At 43.3% G+C, this 23,855-nt stretch overlaps 1 protein-coding gene across 1 annotated transcript in view; it reads left to right on the top strand.

The window, feature by feature from the left end:
• LOC144595738 (contactin-associated protein-like 5) overlaps positions 1-23,855 on the top strand; it is a 644,436-nt gene that overhangs the window by 243,408 nt on the left and 377,173 nt on the right. Inside the window, exons 5-7 of the mRNA XM_078403317.1 lie at positions 11,677-11,880; positions 18,836-19,020; positions 21,809-21,952. Coding sequence (XP_078259443.1) covers positions 11,677-11,880; positions 18,836-19,020; positions 21,809-21,952 — 533 coding nt within the window. The remainder of the gene's footprint in view (positions 1-11,676; positions 11,881-18,835; positions 19,021-21,808; positions 21,953-23,855) is intronic.

Genomic DNA, 23,855 nt, shown 5'->3' with positions numbered 1-23,855 from the left:
TTAAACTTCTTTGTTTATTTAATTCAGGAGACCATTTATTTCTGAATAAATGACCCCACCTTTTCATCGCAAACAATTTCAGAGCAGTAAGGGGTTGGCCATTTTTGCCGATGTTCAATTTTCAATCCCTTGCAAAATAATTCTTCATCGATACAGACTAGATTTCGCATTTTTTCTTTAAATGAAGGCACATTTATCTTTTCCAACCAGGTAAATGTTCCCTTCTTGAAAGCTTGAAACTGCAACTCCCATTAATTTATCATTTCAATTTCAGAAACATGAGACGCACATTAACATTGATTTCATTAGAGGTAAAACTGCCTACAATTTGTTTGAAGGTAACTTCAGGGAATGTTTGTAACTCTCCTTTTCAATCAGCCTGTCTCAGAAGATTAGCAAACAACTAGCAATGTGTGAAGGGCAATCCTCGCAAAGGCGGAATAGAATCTAAGTTGGAGGTATTTGCTGACAGCTAAAAAAAACATATCTATTTCTTAAAACTGCTCGGTTCCTTTCAATTTCATCGTTATTCTGAAAAGAAATTTGCCAAGAAATTCATCACTTGTCAGTGGTATTCCACATTTCGTATAAAATTACCTGCAATAATCTTGTGTCTGGAAACAAAACCCATCATTTCTTTAAATCATATGTAGAATTTCACAGTGGCCACAAATGGATGTGGATTTTGAACAATTTGAAAACGTATTTAACCCCTCTATTCATCTTAATTGAGACCAATGTTTTATTAATTAACACAAACGGGCAATATGGGCTAAAAAGATGAAGTACGAGGGGAGGCTGGCCAAGAATATAAAGAAGGACAGTAAAAGCTTCTTTAGATATGTTAAGAGAAAAAGAGTGGCAAAGTCAAATGTGGGTCCCTTGAAGGCAGACATGAGTGAAATTATTATGGGTAACAAGGAAATGGCAGAAGAGTTGAACAGGTACTTCGGATCTGTCCTCACTAGGGAAGACACAAACAATCTCCCAGATGTACTGGAGGACAGAGGATCTAGGGGGGTTGAGGAATTGAAAGAAATTTTCATTAGGCGAGAAATAGTATGGGGTAGACCAATGGGACTGAAGGATGATAAATCCCCTGGGCCTGATGGTCTGCATCCCAGGGTCCTCAGGAAGGTGGCTCTAGAAATAGTGGACGCATTGGTGATCATTTTCCAATGTTCAATAGATTCAGGATCAGTTCCTGTGGATTGGAGGATAGCTAATGTTATCCCACTTTTCAAGAAAGGAGCGAGAGAGAAAACGGGGAATTACAGACCAGTTAGCCTGACATCGGCGGTGGGAAAGATGCTGGAGTCAATTATTAAAGAGGTAATAACGGTGCATTTGGATAGCAGTAAAAGGATAAGTCCAAGTCAGCATGGATTTATGAAAGGGAAATCATACATAACTAATCTTCTGGAATTTTTTGAGGATGTGACAAGTAAAATGGATGAAGGGGAGCCAGTGGATGTAGTGTATGTAGACTTTCAGAAAGCCTTTGATAAGGTCCCGCATGGGAGATTGGTGACTAAAATTAGAGCACATGGTATTGGGGGTAGGGTGTTGACATGGATAGAAAATTGGTTGGCAGACAGAAAGCAAAGAGTAGGAGTAAACGGGTCCTTTTCAGAATGGCAGGCAGTGGCGAGTGGAGTGCCGCAAGGCTCGGTGTTGGGGCCGCAACAGTTTACCATATATATTAATGATTTGGAAGAAGGAATTAGAAGCAACACTAGCAAGTTTGCAGATGACACAAAGCTGGGTGGCAGTGTAAACTGTGAAGAGGATGTTAGGAGGTTGCAGGGTGACCTGGACAGGTTGAGTGAGTGGGCAGATGCGTGGCAGATGCAGTATAATATTGATAAATGTGAGGTTATCCATTTTGGCGACCAAAACAAGGAGGCAGATTATTATCTCAATGGTGTTAGGTTAGGTAAGGGGGAGGTGCAGCGAGACCTGGGTGTCCTTGTACACCAGTCACTGAAAGTTGGCATGCAGGTACAGCAGGCAGTGAAGAAAGCTAATGGTATGTTGGCCTTCATAACAAGAGGATTTCAGTATAGGAGTAAAGCGGTTCTTCTGCAGTTGTATTGTGGAGTATTGTGTACAGTTTTGGTCTCCTAATTTGAGGAAGGACATCCTTGTAATTGAGGCAGTGCAGCATAGGTTCATGAGATTGATCCCTGGGATGGCGGGACAATCATATGAGGAAAGATTGAAAAGACTAGGCTTGTATTCACTGGAGTTTAGAAGGATGAGAGGGGATCTTGTAGAAATATATAAAATTATAAAATGACTGGACAAGCTAGATGCAGGAAAAATGTTCCCAATGTTGGGCAAGTCCAGAACCAGGGGCCTCAGTCTTAGAATAAACGGGAGGCCATTTAAAACTGAGGTGAGAAAAAACTTTTTCACCCAGAGAGTTGTGAATTTGTGGAATTCTCTGTCACAGAGGGCAGTGGCAGCCAAATCACTGGATGGATTTAAGAGAGTTAGATAGAGCTCTAGGGGCTAGTGGAATCAAGGGATATGGGGAGAAGGAAGGCATGGGTTATTGATTGGGGACGATCAGCCATGATCATAATGAATGGCGGTGCTGGCTTGAAGGGCCAAATGGCCTCCTCCTACACCTATTTTCTATGTCTATGTCTACAATTCTGAAGAGCAGAAAAAAACAAAATGGCGCGTGAGATATATCAGTGAGATCATAGAGTAACATGGCAGGGTAACAGGCCCTTTGGCCCAACTCATCCATACTGACAAAGATACCTCGTGTAAGCTAGTCCCATTTACCCTTGTTTGGCCCATATCCTTCTAAACCTTTCCTATCCATGTACCTAATCAAGTGTCTTTTAAATGTTATTATTGGACCTCCCGTACTGCCTCATGGTGGCGCGGCAGTACCGTTGCTGCCTTACAGTGCCAGAGACCTGGGCTTGAACCTGACTACAGGTGCTGTCCGTATGGAGTTTGTATATTATCCCCGTGACCGCGTGGGTTTTCCCTGGGTGCTCCAGTTTCCTCCCACACTCCAAAGACGTACAAATTTGTCGGTCAATTGACTTTGGTAAAAATTGTACATTGTCCCTAGTCTTTAGGATAATGGTAGTGCAGGGAGATCGCTGGTCAGCACGGTCTCGTTGGGCTAAAGGGCCTGTTTCCACAAAATCTCTAAACTAAACTAAACTAAACTAAACAACACCTCCTCTGGCAGCTCGTTCAATACACCCATCACCCTCTTAGTGATAAAAACATTTTACCTATTATTTTCCTTTGTTGCCTTTTCAAATCGCTCGAGATTTCGAAAGAGAAAAATTATGTTTCAGCAAAATCTTTAACAATGTTTCCGAAATGAGTAAAGGAAAGGGCAAAGCTTCAAACAACGTGAGCATTCTGATGTTTCTATATCATCTTTTTAAAAGAGAATTGATTGAAAGTAAAGAATGTCCATTCATTTTTGATTGTGTAAAAGGGCCTTTTGCCCTTCTTATTCTCTCATAAATTAGTTTTGTGCTCTTTCAATCCCGTAGCTCATAAACAAAAAAAATACATGTGTTCTGAGATTCTATTTTAGGCCATAGTTTTGAAACTTTCCAATGAGCTGGAACCATTTTATGAGGCAGAGATTTCCACTATCCTTTTTGAAGCCAGAGCATTTTGAATAATAGAATTCTGTCTCTGGAAAGGCAAATTATTTTGTTAAATTTAATGCAACCAGTGAAGGAATGAGAAACTGAAATGTTATTAAGTACGGAGAAAATCAATTATGAGGGAAAATTGGTGAGTAGCTTCGAAACAAGCAGCAAATTGTTCTTGAAATAAATGGAAAGGGAAAGTGTAGCTCGGGGAAGCGTGGGACTCTTAGAGGACTTTAGTCTTTAGAGACACAGCTGGGAAACAGGTCCTTCGGCCCACCGAGTCCGCAACGACCAGCGCTCACCCCTGTATACTCACGCTATCCTACACATTATTGACAATTTTTCAATTTTACCATAGCCAATTAACCTACAAAAATGTACATCTGTGGAGAATGTGGTGGAAACCGGAGCACCCAGAGAAAACCCATGCAGTCATGGGAGAATGTACAAACTCCATAAAGACAGCACCCATGGTCAGGATCGAACCCGGGTGTCTGGCGTTGTAAGACAGCAATGCTTCCTCTATGCCACCATGCTGACATTGTTCGTCTGTTCTGTTATCAGACTACTGAATGTTCCTCCCATATAGAAACATAGAAACATAGAAAATAGGTGCAGGAGTAGGCCATTCGGACCTTCGAGCCTGCACCGCCATTCAATATGATCATGGCTGATCATCCAGCTCAGTAACCCGTACCTGCCTTCTCTCCATACCCACTGATCCCTTTAGCCACAAAGGCCACATCTAACTCCCTCTTAAATATAGCCAATGAACTGGCCTCAACTACCTTCTGTGGCAGAGAATTCCACAGACTCACCACTCTCTGTGTGAAGAAATGTTTTCTCAATGTTTTCTCAATATTTTCTCAATATGTCAGGCTGTAGTTCTTATCGCCAATCGACCTCATTGTGGACATTTAATATTTTTTCTAAAACTGTGACACTACAATGCTGCAAAATTATTTTCTGCATTCAGATATTTTCCTCTTTGCTCTACCTATTGTACGTGTATGGCTTGATTGTGTTCATGCTTGGTATTATCGAGAAACAAAGAACCGCAGATGCTGGTTTGTACCAAAGATAGACACAAAGTGCTGGAGTAACTCAATGGTTCAGGCAGCATCTCTGGAGAAAAGGGATGGATGACATTTCGGGTCCCGACCCAAAACGTTACCCATCCTTTTTCTCGAGAACGGGTGTCAGAGGTTATGGGGAGAAGGCAGGAGAATGGGGTTAGGAGGGAGTGATAGATCAGCCATGATTGAATGGCGGAGTAGACTTGATGGGCCGAATAGCCTAATTATACCTCTATTCCTTATGACCTTACTAGAAATGCTGCCTAACTGGATGAGCTTTTCACTGAGATTTATCCTATCTGCCATTTCAAAAGTCGAGAGTCAAATGTGTTTAATTGTCAGTTCCAAAGTGTATCATGAACTGCAAAACACTTGTTTTGTACAAGGGCGCCACAGTGGCGCATCGGTAGATAGCTACTGCCTTACAACGCCAGAGACCCAGGTTCGATCCTGACTACGGGTGCTGTCTGTACGGAGTTTGTACGTTCTCCCCGTGACCACGTGGGTTTTCTCCGAGATCTTCGGTTTCCTCCCACACTCAAAAGACTTACAGGTTTGTAGGTTAATTGGCTTAGTATAAATGTACGATTGTCCCTAGTGCGTGTAGGATAGTGTTACTGTGCGGGGATCGCCGGTTGGCGCGGACTCAGTGGGCCGAAGGGCCTGTTTCCGCGATGTACCTTCCAAAAGAAATTGGAAGCACTGTACAAGTCTGCTTCGCTTCATCAAAAATTGTGTTTAACAGAATAGATTTTCCTGGCAAAGAACTATGGAAAAAAAATTGCGATTGGTATTGAAAACATTCATGTGCTACCACAAGTAATCATACAGAAGGGAGGCAAAAAAGTATAATGAGCTCCATACAAGTTGCTATGCTGATGTAAGTGGAGTGAGATAATCCCTATTGATTTCTTTGAGGGCGGAAAAAAAAATCACGTTATATTTTGGTGCGCTATCTTTACATTTTCTTTGAGTCGCCGACTCTAGAATAATGGCTTATTTTACTGTTAGCGTCGTGAGATCACCAGAAATAGATTAAAAAAAAAAAAAATTGTCAGTATGTTATGTGACTTCAGCACACGGCATTGCATCTCGTCAGAGTTTGTCTTTTGTCTGTTGCGGGCTCCCTGTCTGCATTGTCTCCAAAGACGTACAGGTATGTAGGTTAATTGGCTGGGTAAATGTAAAAATTGTCCCTAGTGGGTGTAGGATAGAGTTAATGTACGGGGATCACTGGGCGGCACGGACTTGGAGGGCCGAAAAGGCCTGTTTCCGGCTGTAGATATATGATATGATATGATGATATGATTGTCACACGTCAAACCATTAACTCTCTGAAGAGCTGGGACTCGGAGATTAGGTGGGCAGGAGGTCATCACAGACTTGGATATGATTCACAGAACCACCCCGTTTATTTCCCCTTTGAATCTTAGCAGCTATCAGCAAAGGGAGACGTTCATCTCCTCTTTTCAAATGGACTTAAACCCGAGATTCAAATGTGAAGGCCAGCCACAGAGTTCAGGATCAGAGCCGGGTAATTTACAATTTAAACCATCTGTGTGCAGTGGAAGCAGTTTTAATGAAGGGAGTAGGCGTGCAGATAGGCACAAAGAGCTGGAGTAACTCAGCGGGACAGGCAGCATCTCCAGAGAGAAGGAATGGGCGACATTTCGTGTCGAGACACTTCTTCAGACTAGTCAGGGAAAAGGGAAATGTGAGATATAGATGATGACGTAGAGAGACAAAGAACATTGAATGAAAGATATGCAAAAAAGTAATGATGATAATAGATAATAGACAATAGGTGACAGAGTAGGCCATTCGGCCCTTCGAGCCAGCACTACCATTCAATGTGATCATGACTGATCATTCACAATCAGTACCCCGTTCCTGTCTTCTCCCCATACCCCCTGACTCCACTATCTTTAAGAACTCTATCTGGCTCTCTTTTGAATGCATTCAGAGAACTGGCCTCCACTGCCATCTGAGGCAGAGAATTCCAGATTTACAACTCTCTGACATGTTTTAATGGGATTTTTTATCCTATCCTCCAACATAACATGTTTTTTTCTTTCCTGGCACCTGATGTTTAGTAAACGGCACCATTTTTAAACCTGTGCAAAACACAAAAAGTTTTGTGTAGGAACTCATTGGGTCAGGCAGCATCTGTGGGTGGGAATGTACAGGTGACATTTTAGGTGTCACCTGTCCATTTCCTCCCCAGGTGCTGCCTGACCTGATAAAGTTCCTCCAGAAATCGTGTTTTGCTCAAGATTTCAGCATCCGCTGTTTGTTGTGTCTCCATTTTAAACTTCTTCAGGCATTTAACTTAGTGCAACAGTGGCACAGCGGTCGGGTTGCTGCCTTACAGCGCCAGAGACCCAGGTTCGATCCTGACTACGGGGTGCTGTTAGTATGTTCTCCCCATGATCGCATGGGTTTCCTCTCACAGTCCAAAGACATACATGTTTGTAGGTTAACTGGTTTCGGTAAAGGATGTAAATTGTCCCTAGTGTGTCGGATATTGCTAGTATACGAAGATTGCTGGTGGGCGCGGACTCGGTGGGCCGAAAGGTCTGTTTCTGCATTGTCTCTCTAAAGTAAACTAAACTAGTCTTGTATACCCACAACAAATATAAATCAAAGTCTGAGAAGAAACAATGCTCATTTGATGCTGGATAGTGTAATGAAGAATCAGTCCTTCAATAAATGTCATGTCCAGTGAAAGAAACAGCATAATTTCCAATCAGACCATATTACATTTCTGTTTTTTTAAAAACATTTCTGAAAGTGTGAAAAGATCAAGAAATAACAGTGAAAGGTTAATACTATTTAAAGTGATGCAGGTTGCATAAAACATAATGCAGTTTCACGAGGAAGAAAATAATTGCTCCTGCATTTTATTGGGACTCGTTATTTCCAAGTGGTGTGGTCTTTTGCAGAAGTGTGGTTGCCTTGGAGATTTTCATCATCTGGTGCATACATTTCTCCACGATATAAATAAAGGAGGTCATTGTTTGGACTTACATTCAATTTGTGGATTGAATCCATGTCATAAATGTCAGATTATGAAAAGCATTTTCCTGTTTTCTGTCTTATATTTTGCATGACCTTTGTGTTGTTAGCAATAACATTATTTCTTTGCAATCTGACAGACAGACAGAGAGAGATTTGCAAAAGGGCAATTATGAAATATAAACCAAGTTTTGTCATAAATGAGAACAGTCTGAGCTGACAGTTCCGAATGAACTGCTCCACTCATTACAAAGTGATTAGAACTTTTCCCCTTGTTTTCCAAAGTCCGTTCTATAATCTTCTCCAGCTCTATACACCTCCAAGATCCGTCCTGGGGGCGGAGTTGGATTCATGGAAGGTGTGGTCTTGGAGGGGAGGATGCTCCTCAGGCTGCAGAGCATCTTGGACAATACAGCTCTGTACTGCACTGGTCAACCTGTGGAGCACCTTCAGCAACAGACTGGTCCCACCAAGATGCAGCACAGAACGCCGCAGGAGATCCCTTTTCCCTGTGGCGTTCAAACTGTACAACTTCTCCCCATTTCTGACGTGGGGTAGACTGATACCCCTTCTTCCCCCCCCCCCCAATCTTTGCACATCCCAAATGCTGGACTTTACACTCATTACTTTAATTTTATGTTTGGCCTCCGTAAACTGTCCCCAGTTAATAGGGATTGGATGAGAAAGTGAGATAACACTAGAACTAGTGTGAGCAGATTGCTGGATGGTTGATGTGGACTCAGTGGGCCGCAGAGCCTGTTTCCATGCTGTGCCTCCAAACTAAACTAGTGCAAAAGAAACAAAAAGTCCATGGTAGTGTAGGTTAGAGACTGATTTTGGCAGCAAAAACAATTCTCTGAGACTAGTAATGCAAGGGGGCACTGAACACTTTCAGAAGGCTTATCAGGTAAGATTTCTCTTCATCATTTGAGGCACCTCTGTTAGCAAGGAGGCTGGTTGCAATGATTAGGGATTACACTTACGTGGGCAGACTGGAGAAACTGGGTTTGTTCTCATTGGAGCAGAGAAGGCTAAGGGAAGATTTGAAAGAGCTGTCTTGAGCTCGTGAAAGGCTCAGATAGAGCAAATGAAGAGGAACTGTTTCTAGTGACTAACGGATCGATAAACAGGGAAGAGAATTAAGGCGATTGGTAAGTGAACTGGACTAAGTGAACATTATGGAAATCTCTTCCGTGCGGCTTGGGTCTTGAATGCATTTCCCGATGTGGTAACGGACACAGAATCAATAGAAATCTTCTAAAAAGAATCGAGTCAGTAGTTAAAGGTGAAAGGAATAACAAAAGGAGATAAAGGAAGAGCAGGAGTGGAGCTCTCTTTAAACTGGACTCCTCATAAGAGCTGGCATGGATTTTACAGACCAAATACAGAAACATGGAAAATAGGTGCAGGTGGGGGCCATTCGGCCCTTCGAGCCAGCACCGCCATTCATTGTGATCATGGCTGATCATCCACAATCAGTAACCTGTGCCCAACTTCTCCCCCATATCCCTTGATTCCACCAGCCCCCAGAGCTCTATCCAACTCTCTCTTAAATTCTTCCAGTGACTTGGCCTCCGTGGCAGAGAATTCCACAAAATCACAGCTCTTTGGGTGAAAAAGTTCCTTCTCACCTCAGTTTTAAATGGCCTCCCCTTTATTCTAAGACTGTGGCCCCTGGTTCTGGACTCTTCTGTGAAGCAAAACCAAGAAGATATGTGGTGCTGCTTGGCAATAGAAGATTGGGAAATTCATATTAAAATATGGTATGGAAGTAGAAAAGCAACTTGTGAATCAGTACATAGTTTACAACTAAGGTCTAGTCTTTCAAGACACAAACACTGAATGGGAGAAATGTTTCAGCAGAGGATAACAAAATAACTTAAGGAGGAATTAATGGATCAGGCTGCCTCTGTGGAGGGAATGAACAGATGATGTTTTGGGTTGGGATCCTTCTTCAGACTTGAGTGTGGTCTGATTACATTGTATCTTGGTTTGCTTTGCTGTCACCTTCTCCTAGCTAACAATGGTCTATCCGACATTTTCCTGACCATCTCTTTTGATCTCTTACACTTCCTTATCTCTGTAAATCCCTCTCCCCTGGCGCTCAGTCTGAAGAAGGGTTTTGGCCCGAAACGTCACCCATTCCTTCTATCCAGAGATGCTGCCTGTCCCGCTGAGTTATATTTTTATATTTTTAGATTTTTTTTATCCAGCGCGGAAACAGGCCCTTCGGCCCACCGGGTCCGCACCACCCAGCGATCCCCCCCCCAGCACATCAACACTATCCTACACACACTAGGGACAATTTTTTACATTTTGCCCAGCCAATTAACCTACATACCTGTACGTCTTTGGAGTGTGGGAGGAAACCGAAGATCTCGGAGAAAACCCATGCAGGTCACGGGGAGAACGTACAAACGCCGTAAGACGGCGCCCGTAGTCAGGATCGAACCTGAGTCTCCGGCGCTGCATTCGCTGTAAGGCAGCAACTCTACCGCTGCGCCACCATGCCGACCAGCATTTTGTGTCTATTCCCTCCTCAGATTCCCTCCTCGGGACTTTACTGGCTTTATCTTGCACGAAACGTTATGTATTCCCTTATCATATATCTGTACACTGTGAATGGCTTGATTGTAATCATGTATTGTCTTTCCGCTGACTGGTTAACATGCAACAAAAGCTTTTCACTGTACCTCGGTACACATGACAATAAATTAAACTAAACTATACCAAACAGATGCTGCCTGACCTGCTGAGTTATGTTGGCCTTTTAGTTTTTTTTTACTGGAGTTCAACAGTTCTAAATGGAATGAATAACTGAACAAAAGTTATTTTGTTAACAATTAAAAAATAACTTTGGAGGAACTAATAGGACTAGAAGCTGATAGATTTGCAGGAACTGGAACGTGACAAATGTAATTCCATCACTTAGGACAGAGAAAACAGTGAACCGTGGAACAATTAGCCTGGCACCAGTAGCACAAAAAAATGCTGGAATATCTAAGTAATAACATGGCAATTAGAAAGTATGATTGGTTATATACTGTTAATATAAATTTAAGGAGCTATCATTCATTTAAGACAAGGAAATCAACTTTGACAAATCTGTTATAATTTTTATCGGAACCAGTGTAATGTGGTATAAATGAAAATCAAAAGAACTTCAGATGCTGTAAACATGAAACAAAAACTGGAAGTGGCAGAAAAACTCAGTCAGGCAGGCAGCATCTGTGGAAAAAGAAAAACACGCCGTTTCAGGTCTGTGAACCTTTGTCAGAAATGTTTCATTTTGTGCAGTAACTTCTTTGTGACCCTTTGTCAGAAATTTTGAATTTCTTTTCATCTCAATCCTGAACGGCCAACCTCTTATTTTGTAACCGTTTTCCAACATCTACCTCATTGGAAACACTCGGACTCTCTTTAATCAGACTTTACTGGACTGAGATGCCAAGTGGAGAACTGGGGTGATCTCGCGTTGACATGCCTGTTGTCCTCAATCTGCAGATCAGATCCTACTTCAGTAACATGTGAAGATATAGAGAGTGGAATTTTAAGTTTGCACTTCTGGGTGAGTGAGATAGATTCGTTTGAAGATTCTCTGATCACAAGAGAGAGTTAGATTTAGCTCTGAGGGCTAACGGAATCAAGGGATATGGGGAGAAGGAAGGAACTGTTTTTGGATGATCAGCCATGATCATATTGAATGGCGGTACTGGCTCGAAAGGCCGAATGGCCTACTCCTACACCTATTTTCTATGTTTGTAGGTTAAAGTGCAAGCTGTTTAACATTTCTGAAGGATTACTCGAGTCTCCACAGATCTTCTGCTGAAGATCACAGTGACCACGTACATTAGAAATTCGACCCCTATGGTTCACCATTGTCATGGGGTTGCATAAAACAGTGGGAACTTCACAGATTTTTATTTTATTCCTTCCATCTGTAGAATCTGACGTGGCCGACTTTGATGGCAGAAGCACCCTGCTTTACAGATTCAATCAAAAGAGCATGAGCACGATCAAAGACATTGTCTCTTTGAAGTTCAAGACGATGCAGGGTGATGGCGTGATGCTGCACGGAGAGGGCCTACGTGGAGACTACATCACACTGGAGCTGAAGAAAGGCAAGCTCTTACTGCACATCAACCTAGGCAAGTACTGAGAAGCCCAACTCGACATCAACAGTTCCTATAAACCACTTTATTGGTTTGGGTCAAACCACTGTTTGACCCAAACAGTCTTTCCAGGTGAGACAAAGGTTCACTTGCACCTCCTCCTACCTCATCTATTGCATCCGCTGCTCTAGATGTCAACTTATTTACATCGGCGAAACCAAGCGCAGGCTCGGCGATCGTTTCGCTCAACACCTTCGCTCAGTCCGCCTTAACCAACCTGATCTCCCGTTGGCCGAGCACTTCAACTCCCCCTCCCATTCCCAGTCTGACCTTTCTGTCATGGGCCTCCTCCAGTGCCATAGTGAGGCCCACCGGAAATTGGAGGAACAGCACCTCATATTTCGCCTGGGCAGCTTGCATCCCAGTGGTATGAACATCGACTTCTCCAACTTTAGATAGTTCCTCTGTCCCTCTCTTCCCCTCCTCCTTCCCAGATCTCCCTCTATCTTCCTGTCTCCAACTATATCCTTCCTTTGTCCCGCCCCCCTGACATCAGTCTGAAGAAGGGTCTCGACCCGAAACGTCACCCATTCCTTCTCTCCCGAGATGCTGCCTGACCTGCTGAGTTACTCCAGCATTTTGTGAATAAATACCTTCGATTTGTACCAGCATCTGCAGTTATTTTCTTATACTATAAACCACTGTGACATTCCAGGTCACTTTTGCCAGATGTTCAATGGCTCAATGGTGCTTTATTTGCACAGTAAAATTATTTTTGCATCTATCTACACAAGCTGGCCCCACCATTTTTGGCGCCATTATTCAGAGTCCAAAGTCCGATCCACCCGCACGCTCAGAGTACTGGAACAGTCTGCACGAACCAACGTCCCTCTCCTTTCCTCACCCGGCCATCTTTGTGTCCCCCGGGGCACATTCAAGATATCTCCAGCACCTGCCTTGAAGGTGCTGAAGGTATGACCGCGGTTCCTCGCGCCTTGCCCCTCGTGTCTGACGTCCCCAGTTCCCTCCCGTTACGCCGTCCGACAAGCCTTCGGGCGGGCTCCTGGTACCAGCAACCAACGAGCCTTTGAGCGGTTTACCACTCTCACCGACTGACAAGACTTTGCGTGGTTTGTAAAGCAGCAGAGGAGGGTTGAGGGAAGTTCTTAGAATAGAATAGTTCCTTTATTGTCATTGTAACATGAGCCATGTACAACGAAATTGTAAAATGTCAGCCAGTCAGTGCACCATTCAAACATTTCTAAAAGCTAACGATACATACAAGGTAAAATATTTTAAAAAAGATAAACAACTAAAATAAATATCATGAAAATAGCACGCATAAACACCCAACCCTACATCCTTCTGTCGATTTCACAGTCTCTTATTATGTATCGCCCCTGCGTTCCTTGGCGGCTACATTTAGTGCCTTTATAGCAGTGGGGTAAAAACTATTTTTAAGTCTGTTTGTCCTTGTCCTTGTAGATCTGTACCGTCTGCCTGACGGTAACAGTTCAAACAGGGAGTGTCCGGGGTGGGAAATGTCCTTTATAATACTCTGGGATTTTTTGATGCAGCGGGAACTGTGTAAGTCCTCCAAGGTAAGTAGAGGGCAGCCGACAATCCTCTGGGCGTTGTCAATGGCCCTCTTGGAGAGATCCTTGAAGAAAAGTGGGTGGGAAAGATAATCTGTTAAAGTTCGATTCTAATAGACAGACAACAATACCATAAAGTGGTAAAACATTAGAGTCTTTATTACGCCAGCGGGAGTGGGAGAGCTGCAACTAGTATGCTCGCATACCAGCAGCCACTCGAAGACCCCACTCACTTACAGAGTGTTTCAGCAACCTTTTTATGCACCAAATACAATGGGTTTTTAGAAGTGATAACAGAACCAGACACCCCACACAGGTGGTCTTGCAAGAGGATGGGAGTTCAATGAATCATCAGCCACTATCACTGGCCATTGTCCGAGGTTAACAATTGAGTATATTAACATAAACACATCTTCCTGGGGCTCAACCTTGTGGTAATTGTTAAGAGGCTCAAGTCTACTCGGTGCTCTTCTGTATCTGTATCCTGTCCTTTGTAAGATTACAACACCCCTTCTGCAATCTCAAGCCAGCATCTACACAGAGGTAGACTTGCCGGCATCTGAGGTATGCATTTTAATTTAGTGACAGTTCATCTTCATGTAGCATTTGGTCACAAACACCTTAACCCTTAAATCCCCTTTTCTCCTTTACAAATCACTCATTAAATGCTCCTGATCAGGTGGATTAAAGCAGAACCAAAAATAGGTCGCATCACTGAGTTGACATTAATGATTTATTCACAAAATGCTGGAGTAACTCAGCAGGTCAGGCAGCATCTCGGGAGAGAAGGAATGGGTGACGTTTCAGGTCGAGACCCTTCTTCAGGATGATAAACAATACCAAATAATCCAGATAATGATCGAATGCACCAATGAGGATTGTACTTAACAATGTCTTTAGTATATTTAGTGCCATTAGTAAAGCATAATCAGAGACATTTGACCACGTAGGTTAGAGTCATAGAGTCATAGAATCATAGAGTGATACATTGTGGAAACAGGCCCCGTCGGCCCAACTCGCCCACAACAGCCAACTATGTCCAGCTACCCTGGTCCCACTTGCCTGCGCTTGGTCCACAACCCTCCAAACCTGTCCTACTCATGTCCCTGTCCAACTGTTTCTTAAACGATGGGATAGTCCCAGCCTCAACTACCTCCTTCGGCAGCTTGTTCCATACACCCACCACCTCATCTGGCATACTACCATACTACCTCCTCTGGCAGCTTGTTCCATACACCCACCATCCTCTGTGTGAAAAAGTTACCGCTCGGATTCCGATTAAATCTTTTCCCCTTCACCTTGAACCTATGTCCTCTGGTCCTCAATTCCCCTACTCTGGGGAAAAGATTCTGTGCATCTACCCGATCTATTCCTCTCATGATTTCGCACACCTCTATAAGGTCGCCCTTCTTCCTCCTACGCTCCATGGAATAGAGACCCAGCCTATTCAACCTCGCCCTACAGCTCACACCCTCTAGTCCTGGCAACATCCTCGTAAATCTTTTCTGAACCCTTTCAAGCTTGACAATATCTTTCCTATAAAGTTTATTTTACCTTTGATTCATTTAAGAGATGTGGGCATTGTCATTTCAATGGCAAGACGTTCATTCATTGACTACTTGAAGTTGCCTTTGAGAAGTGCCTTATTTAAGGCAATTCAGTTCTACTGAAGGTATTCGGACAGTGGTGCCAGGGAGGATTTAGGGATTTAAATACAGTGATGATGAGGGAACAGAAAATTATTTTGAAGTTAGGATGGTGTGTGACTTGGAAAAGATCCTGCAGATGGGCGTGTTCCTAAAGCTCCTTCTAGGTGGTGGATTTGCGGATTGCAAGGTTGCTGTTGGAGTATCCGAGGCGAGTGAATGCAATGCATCTGCGAAATGGTAAAGTCTGTCGCAATTGACACTTTATCTGGAGAGAAGAGCAATTTGGGAAAGTGAATTGAAGGCACGTCAAGTGACAAAATATCCAACAATCTTAGATAAGTGATGGCTAGGACTCGAGGATCTGAGCTATAGGGAGAGGTTGAGTAGGCTGGGACTCTATTCCATGGAGCGCAGGAGAAGGGATGATCTTATAAAGATGTATAAAATCATGAGAGGAATAGATCAGATAGAAGCACAGGTATCACAAAATGCTGGAGTAACTCAGCAGGTCAGGCAGCTTCAAGGCGAGAGGGAATGGGTGAGCTTTCGGGTCGAGACCCTTCTTCAGACTGATCCACCAGCATGTTACTAATATATTTCAGGGATTCTGGGAGGGTCCAATGATTTCTGAGAGTTTTTGATCATGCAAACAAGGAGACATTTTGTACTGGGAATACTTTCCATTGCCGGACGACCGTGTTAAGATGAACAGCAAAACAACATAGAGCAGAGACAAAAGGTAGAGCTGTTTTTTAAAAATGCAGTGTGCACAGTGATCTGGAATGCAATGCCTCAAAGGGCAATAAAAACACAACCAATAATAAATACAAAAGGGAATTGAATATAAACATGAAAAGTCATCAGTAGTAAGTCTTATGGGAAAGAGCAGATCAATCAAACTAAGTAAAATGCTCTTCAAAGGTCTACAGAGACAGAATGATCCAGTTGGCATCTCATGTGTTACAAGACCTGTTGATTGGGCTCGGTTACCGCTGTCAATTTCAATGTTTCAGGTGGATAACCCACCATTTGAATTTTTATTTTTCATTTGAGTTTTCCCTATTGATTTCACAATTGCAGTTTTACAATTTTTTGGGGGATTAAATTGCTCAGCTGTTTATCTGTTACTTAGGCAATGAGTTTCAAAACAAATTATCCTTTCAAAGGAACAGATGCACAGACTCTCTTGCCCAGAGTAGGTGAATCAAGGACCAGATGACATAGAAACATAGAAAATGGGTGAAGGAGCAGGCCATCTGGCCCTTCGAGCCAACACCGCCATTCAATACGATCATGGTTGTTCATCCAGAATCAGTGCCCTGTTCCTGCTTTTACCCCATATCCCTTGATTCCGTTAGACCTAAAGGCTATATCTAACTCTCTCTGGAAAACATCCAGTGAATTGGCCTCCACTGCCTTCTGTGGCAGAGAATTCCACAGATTCATAACTCTCCGGCTGAAAATGTTTTTCCTCATCTCAGTCCTAAATGGCCTACCCTTTATTCTTAAACTGTGAATCCTGCTTCTGGACTCCCCCAACATTGGGAACATTTGTCCTGCATCTAGCCTGTCCAATCCCTAAAGAATTTTATCATGTTTCTATAAGATCCCCAATCATCCTTTTAAATTCCAGTGAGTATAAGCCCAGTCGATCTATTCTTTTGGTTTAAGGTGAAAGGGAAACGATTCAATAGGAATCTGAGGAGTGACTTTTCCACACAAAGGGTGGTGGGTGTATGGAACAAGCAGCCAGTGGAGGTAGTTGAGGCAGGGACTATCCCTACATTAAAGAAACAGTTAGACAGGTATATGGATAGGACAGGTTGAGAAGGATATGGGCCAAACACAGGCATGTGGAACTACTGTAGCTGGGCCACATTGGCTGGTGTGGGCAAGCTGGGCTTGAAGGCCCAGTTTCCATGCTGTATGACTTTATGACTCTATGAGTTTATGATAGTGTTTTTCAAAGATGTGAGGGGACAAGGGTGGAATTCATTGGGGAAGACCACCCTATCCATGAACAAAAATGCTCAAACTTGTACCTTTTGTACCAGAGAAAGCAGACGTTTGCACCATGTTGTGGGAAATTACTGTAACATTTGTGGCTCGTGTTATATTAGATCTCTTTTAAGAATTACAGCATGTTACTATATCATATCATATCATATATATATACAGCCGGAAACAGGCCTTTTCGGCCCACCAAGTCCGTGCCGCCCAGCGATCCCCGTACAGTAACACTATCCTACACCCACTAGGGACAATTTTTACATTTACCCAGCCAATTAACCTACATACCTGTACGTCTTTGGAGATATTTCAGGGATTCTGGGAGGGTTCAATGATTTCTGAGAGTTTTTGGTCATGCAAACAAGGAGACATTTTGTACTGGGAATACTTTCCATTGCCAGACGACCGAGTTAAGATAAACAGCAAAACAACATAGAGCAGAGGGAAACGGTAGAGCTGTTTTTATTAATGCAGTGGGTCACCGTGATCTGGAATCCAATGCCTCAAAGGGCAATAAAAGCACAACCAATAACAAATACAAAAGGGAATTGAATATAAACATGAAAAGTCATCAGTAGTAAGTCTTATGGGAAAGAGCAGATCAATCAAACTAAGTAAAATGCTCTTCAAAGGTCTACAGAGACAGAATGATCCAGTTGGCATCTCATGTGGTACAAGACTTGTTGATTGGGCTCAGTTACCGCAGTCAAATTCAATGTTTCAGGTGGATAACCCACCATTTGAAAAAAAAAATTTCATTTGAGTTTTCTCCATTGATTTCACAATTGCAGTTTTACAATTTTTTTTGGATTAAATTGCTCAGCTGGTTATCTATTAGATAGGCAATGACTTTTAAACAAATTATTCTTTCAAAGGAACAGATGCACAGACTCTCATGCCCAGAATAGGTGAATCAAGGACCAGAGGACATAGAAACATAGAAAATAGTTGCAGGAGTAGGCCATCTGGCCCTTCGAGCCAGCACCGCCATTCAATATGGTCATGGCTGTTCATCCAGAATCAGTACTCCGTTCCTGCTTTTTCCCCATATCCCTTGATTCCGTTAGAGCTAAAAGCTGTATCCAACGCTCTCTGGAAAACATCCAGTGAATTGGCCTCCACTGCCTTCTGTGGCAGAGAATTTCACAGATTCACAACTCTCTGGCTGAAAATGTTTTTCCTCATCTCAGTCCTAAATGGCCTACCCCTTATTCTTAAACTATGACCTCTGGTTCTGGACTCCCCTAACATTGGGAACATTTTTCCTGCATCTAGCCTGTCTAATCCCTTAAGAATTTTATATGCTTCTACAAGATTCCCTCTCATCCTTCTAAATTCCAGTAAATATAAGCCCAGTCGATTCATTCTTTTGGTATAAGGTGAAGGGGAACAGATTTAATAGGAATCTGAGGCGTAACCTCTCCACACAAGGGGTGGTGGGTGTATGGAACAAGCAGCCAGAGGAGGTAGTTGAGGCAGGGACAATCCCAACGTTTCAGAAACATTTAGCCAGGTATATGGATAGGGCAGGTTTGGAGGGACATGGACCAAATGCGGGCAGGTGGGACTAGTGTAGCTGGGACGTGTTGGCTGGTGTGGGCAAGTTGGGCCGATGGACCTGTTCCCACGCTGTATCCCACCTTATCCCGCCTGTTCCCACTCTATGACTCTATGTAACGGTTGGTTGAATGTTTTATTGGGGCGGTGCAGCTGTGAAGTGAACCTTGTGTGTTTCAGGAGAGACCAAGTTGCACTCCGTCAACGGTCACACCTCGGTCACCCTGGGGAGCTTGCTGGACGACCAGCACTGGCACTCCATCACCATCGAACGGTACAACAAGCAGGTGAACTTCACCGTGGATAAGCACACGCAGCACTTCCGAACCAAGGGAGAGTTCGACTACCTGGACATCGATTATGAGGTGAGACTTGTGAGGAAGAAGGCAAATGCAAAACAAAAAAGCTGCAAGTGCTGAAAATGTGAAATGAAAAAAAAAGGAAGGACTGTCGGAATAATTCACACGAGGCGCGAATGATTATTAAAATGTAGTTACTTTACTGGCAATAAGCAAACAATATTCGTCAGAATCGGACAGCAGTCAATCAAGATTCAAAGCATGCAATATTTAATCTCATTTTTTGATCGCATAAAAGCAAGGTAAGTGCTTAAATTCTCGGAGCAGAAATAGGCCATTCGGCCCATCAAGTCCACTCCGCCATTCAACCCACCACATGGAACCATATTCCCGGGATGGCGGGACTGACAAACGATGAAAGAATGGATCGACTGGGCTTGTATTCACTGGAATTTTGAAGGATGAGAGGGGAGCTTATAGAAACATATAAAATTCTTAAGCGATTGGACAGGAAAAATGTTCCCCATGTTGGGGAGAGTACAGACCAGGGGTCACAGTTTAAGAATAAGAGACAGGCCATTCAGGACAGAGAAGATGAAAAACATTTTCACCCAGAGAGTTGTGAATCCGTGAAATTCTCTGCCACAGAAGGCAGTGGAGGCTAATTCACTGGAAGTTTTCAAGAAATAGTTAGATATAGCTCTTAGGGCTAACGGAACCAAGCGATTTGGGGAGAGAGCAGGAACGGGGTACTGATTTAGAATGATCAGCCATGATCACATTGAATGGCAGTGCTGGCTCGAAGGGCCGAATTGCTTACTCCTGCACCTATTTTCTATGTTTCTATGTTTTCTATGTTGACTGTTCTGCAGAGCCTAAGCCTCAGATGAGGACATTGCAGGCCTTGCCATTTTCTCCTGTGACTGAATGATAAAGGAATGGGTAAAAGAAGAATGCAAAGTTAATTCAGCCATGAGCTAGGACTTGGAAACATTCTTTTTAAGATATAACCTAAAAGATAGATGCCAAAAATGCCTTCTGGGCGCACTCTGGTGTAATCATTCTTTGACTAAAGACTGAGTACCACATGGCATTGGTTGCGGAGGGCATCGCAACATAACCAGAATTCCATTCCTGGAAGATATACAAACAATATACCATGCAGCAATGATGATTATAGTAAAGAAGTGGTTATTTGATCAACTGCAGCTTTAAAACCAATAGGCAGGCTAAAATGCACAGTATATAATTTAAGGTAGACACAAAATGCTGGAGTAACTCATCGGATCAGGCAGCGTCTCAGGAGAGAAGGAATGGGCGACGTTTCAGGTCGAGACCCTTCTTCAGACTGAGATGCTGCCTGACCCGCTGAGTTACTCCAGCATTTTGTGTCTACCTTCGATTTGAACCAGCATCTGCAGTTATTTTCCTAGTATATAATTTACACTATTTTACTGTTCACGTTCACAAGTTTACAAGTTAGAGTAGAATTAGGCCATTGGGCCCATTGAGACAACTCCGCCATTCAATCATGGCTGATCTCTGCCTCCTAATCCCATTTTCCTGCCTTCTCCCCATAACCCTTGACACCCATTCCAATCAAGAATTTGTCTATCTCTGCCTTAAAAATATCCACTGACTTGGCCTCCACAGCCCTCTGCATTCCACAGATCAACTACCTTCTGACTAAAGAAGTCCCTCCTCACCTCCTTTCTAAAGGGCGCCTTTTAATTCTGAGGCTATGACCTCTGGTCCTCGACTAGATTCCACCAGTGGAAACATCCTTTCCACATCCACTCTATCTGTGCCTTTCATTATTCTGTAAGTTTCAATGAGGTCCCCCCTGAACCTTCTAAACTCCAGCGAATAGAGGCCCAGTGTTGTCAAACGCTCATCATATTCTAACCCACTCATTCCTGGAATCATTCTTGTAAACCTCCTCTGGATTTGGGCAGAAAGGGATTAAACTTCCTGTGAGAACTTCATTCCGTAGGCTAAATAACATCCTTGAGCATAGATGTTTGGTTATCACGTCCAAGTGTGTTATCAGATGAACACAAATACTCTTGACCTTATGATAATATTACAGAAATAAGTACTGAATTAAATTACTTTTCATAAATTCGTAAGTGATAGAAGCAGAATTAGGCCATTCGGCCCATCAAGTGTATTCCGCCATTCAATCATGGCTGATCTATCTCTCCCTCCTAACCACATTCGCCTGCCTTCTCCCCGTAACCCCTGACACTTTTTAGCAGTCGGACGGAAATATCTCTCAGCTACTGCATTACAATTGAAAAATGATGCATTTGCGATCATAAATAAATTGCTGTATGAACGGTTTAGAATTGTTCAAACTAATTCTCATTATTTTGTGGGTAGACCCAAAATGCTGGAGTAATTCAGCGGGTCAGGCAGCACCTCTGGAGAGAAGGAATGGGTGACATTTCGGGTCGAGACCCTTCTTCAGACTGATGTCAGGGGGGGGGGTGGACAAAGATAGGATGCAGTCGGAGACAAGAAGACTAGTGGGAGAACTGGGAATGGGGTGGAGAAAGAGAGGGAAAGCAGGGACTATCTGAAGTTAGAAAAGAACAGAAAGGACAGTTTGGGAATGGGAGGGGGAGTTGAAGTGCTGAACCATCGGGAGATCAGGTTGGTTGAGACAAACTGAGCGCAGGTATTGAGCGAAACGATCGCCGAGCCTGCGCTTGATCTCGCCGATGTAGAGATGTTGTAATGTGGAAGAGGTAGAAATTTTCCTACTCAATATTTTATGTATTCTTTAGCATTTTAGTTCATGAAGAAATACCATTATAATCATTCTGTATTCATTTCTCCTTTTCTTTCAAAGCTCAGCTTTGGAGGGATCCCAGTTCCAGGAAAATCAGTGACTTATCAGAGGAAAAACTTCCATGGCTGCATTGAAAACCTCTATTACAATGGAGTAAATATGATCGATTTGGCCAAGAGACGCAAACCTCAGATACACATTATGGTAAGATTTTCAAAAGATTGAGGTTACCAAGAATATGTCTTGTGTGATTAATAAACCCTATAATGGGGTCTATAGTTTCAGATGTAGAAAAAAACAAATATTCTGAAAGACTTGAAACTCAATGCAGGCAGAAATTTGTTGGAATGTATTATCATGGAATCGAAAACTATTTTATGTTTTTATTTCCAAATGCCGACTTTAGTTTAGTTTAGTTCAGAGTGACAACGTTGAAACAGGACCTTTGGGCCACTGTGTCTGCGCCGACCAGCAATCCCCACACAGTAACACTTTCCCACACACATTGGGGGCCAGTTACAATTATACCAAGCCAAACCTGTACGCCTTTGGAGTGTGGGAGGGAAACCAGAGGTCTCGGATTAAAAACCCACGCTAATTATTGTGGTGGTAGGCAAAAAAATGATTGAAGATTAAATCAAGGAAAGCAAATCTGCAGATCATCTGGAGAAACATTACAACTTTCACATGCAAAAAAACTAGGAGATTCTAGACCAGGGGTGTCCAAACCTCTCCTGCATTGGTGCAGCACCCTCTCCTTCCCCTTGTCACCCTTCCTCTCTCCCCCTCCCTCCCACCTCACCCCTTCCCCTCCCTCCCTCCTCCACCCCCTCCCCCTCCCTACACAACCTCTCCCCCTCCCTCCTCCCTCCTCCACCCGCCTCCCCCTCCCAACTGCATCCCCCTCAACACCCCTTATCCTCCCTCCATCCCTTCTCCCGCCCTCCCTAGGAGACAGATTTTAACTTTAAAATGTGAATAACTTAAAAAATATAACACCGATTTCAATGAAACCTCTTCCATTAGCACCAAAGGGACGAAGGTGAGTAAGGTGGGCCTAAAATTGTTGCGCTATCGTGTACTGTTTTGGCTGTAGTTCAGGAACAAACAAACAAGAGTTTTAGTATATAGATTTATGGGAATGGAGGGAGATGGAGGGCCTGTAGGGAGAGGAGATTAGTTCAATTTGGCATCATTTTCGGCATGGATATTGAGTTCCAAAAGGCCTGTTCTTGTGCTGTACTGTTCTATGTTCATTGTTCGATGTAACTTAATAACAAAAAAATTAAAGAAATAATGGAAGACGGCGGAAATTAAATGGCGACGCAGGGCTAGAGTTGAATGGTTCCAGAAAAAACGAATCAATTCAGTGATTTGTGGCAACTCATTAACCATTCCATTTATGATTCCACCATAAAATTAAGTCACCCACATGGTCTACAATATCATGTTTTAAGACGATGTCGCTGAGGGTGTCCACATGGATGAGACGCAGCAAGATTGATCCCAAAGGTGCTCATGGCACAAATTGGAAAAGCGGGAAGAGTAGGGGACTGAGCACGCAGCCTTGAGTTGCCCCTGTGCTGATGGTTATTGAGGAGGAAGTGATATTTCCAATTTGTACCGATCGTGTTCTGTTGATGAGGAAGTCAAGGATCCAGCTGCAAAGGGATGCACAGAGACCCTGAGCTTGGTAACAAGTTTGGAGTGGAGGATGGTGTTGAAATCTATGAACAGCAGCCCAAGTATGTTTTTTTTTATTGTCCAAGTGGTCCAGTGCAGAGTGGAGAGCGAAAGAGATCACATCCCTCATCGATCTATTGTGGCGGTAGTGGGTTCAGGTTCTTGCTGAGGTAGGAGTTGATGTGAGCCATATCCAACCTCTCAAAGCGCTTGTGTAGGAAAGAACTGCAGATGATGGTTTAAATCGAAGATAGATAGATACAAAATGCTGGAGTAACTCAGCGGGACAGGCAGCGTCTTTGGAGAGAAGGAATGGGCGACGTTTCAGGTTGAGACACTTCTTCAGACTGGGTCTCCCTCTCCCCCCTCCCCCCGTTGGGCCCAAACCTCTCCTGCATTGGTGTAGCACCCTCTCCACTCCCTC

The sequence above is a fragment of the Rhinoraja longicauda genome, chromosome 8 (genome assembly GCF_053455715.1).
Source record: "Rhinoraja longicauda isolate Sanriku21f chromosome 8, sRhiLon1.1, whole genome shotgun sequence".
Classification (NCBI taxonomy): domain Eukaryota; kingdom Metazoa; phylum Chordata; class Chondrichthyes; order Rajiformes; family Arhynchobatidae; genus Rhinoraja; species Rhinoraja longicauda.
The sequence above is the reverse complement of the archived record's forward strand: the minus strand, read 5'-3'. Positions and strand labels throughout refer to the sequence as shown.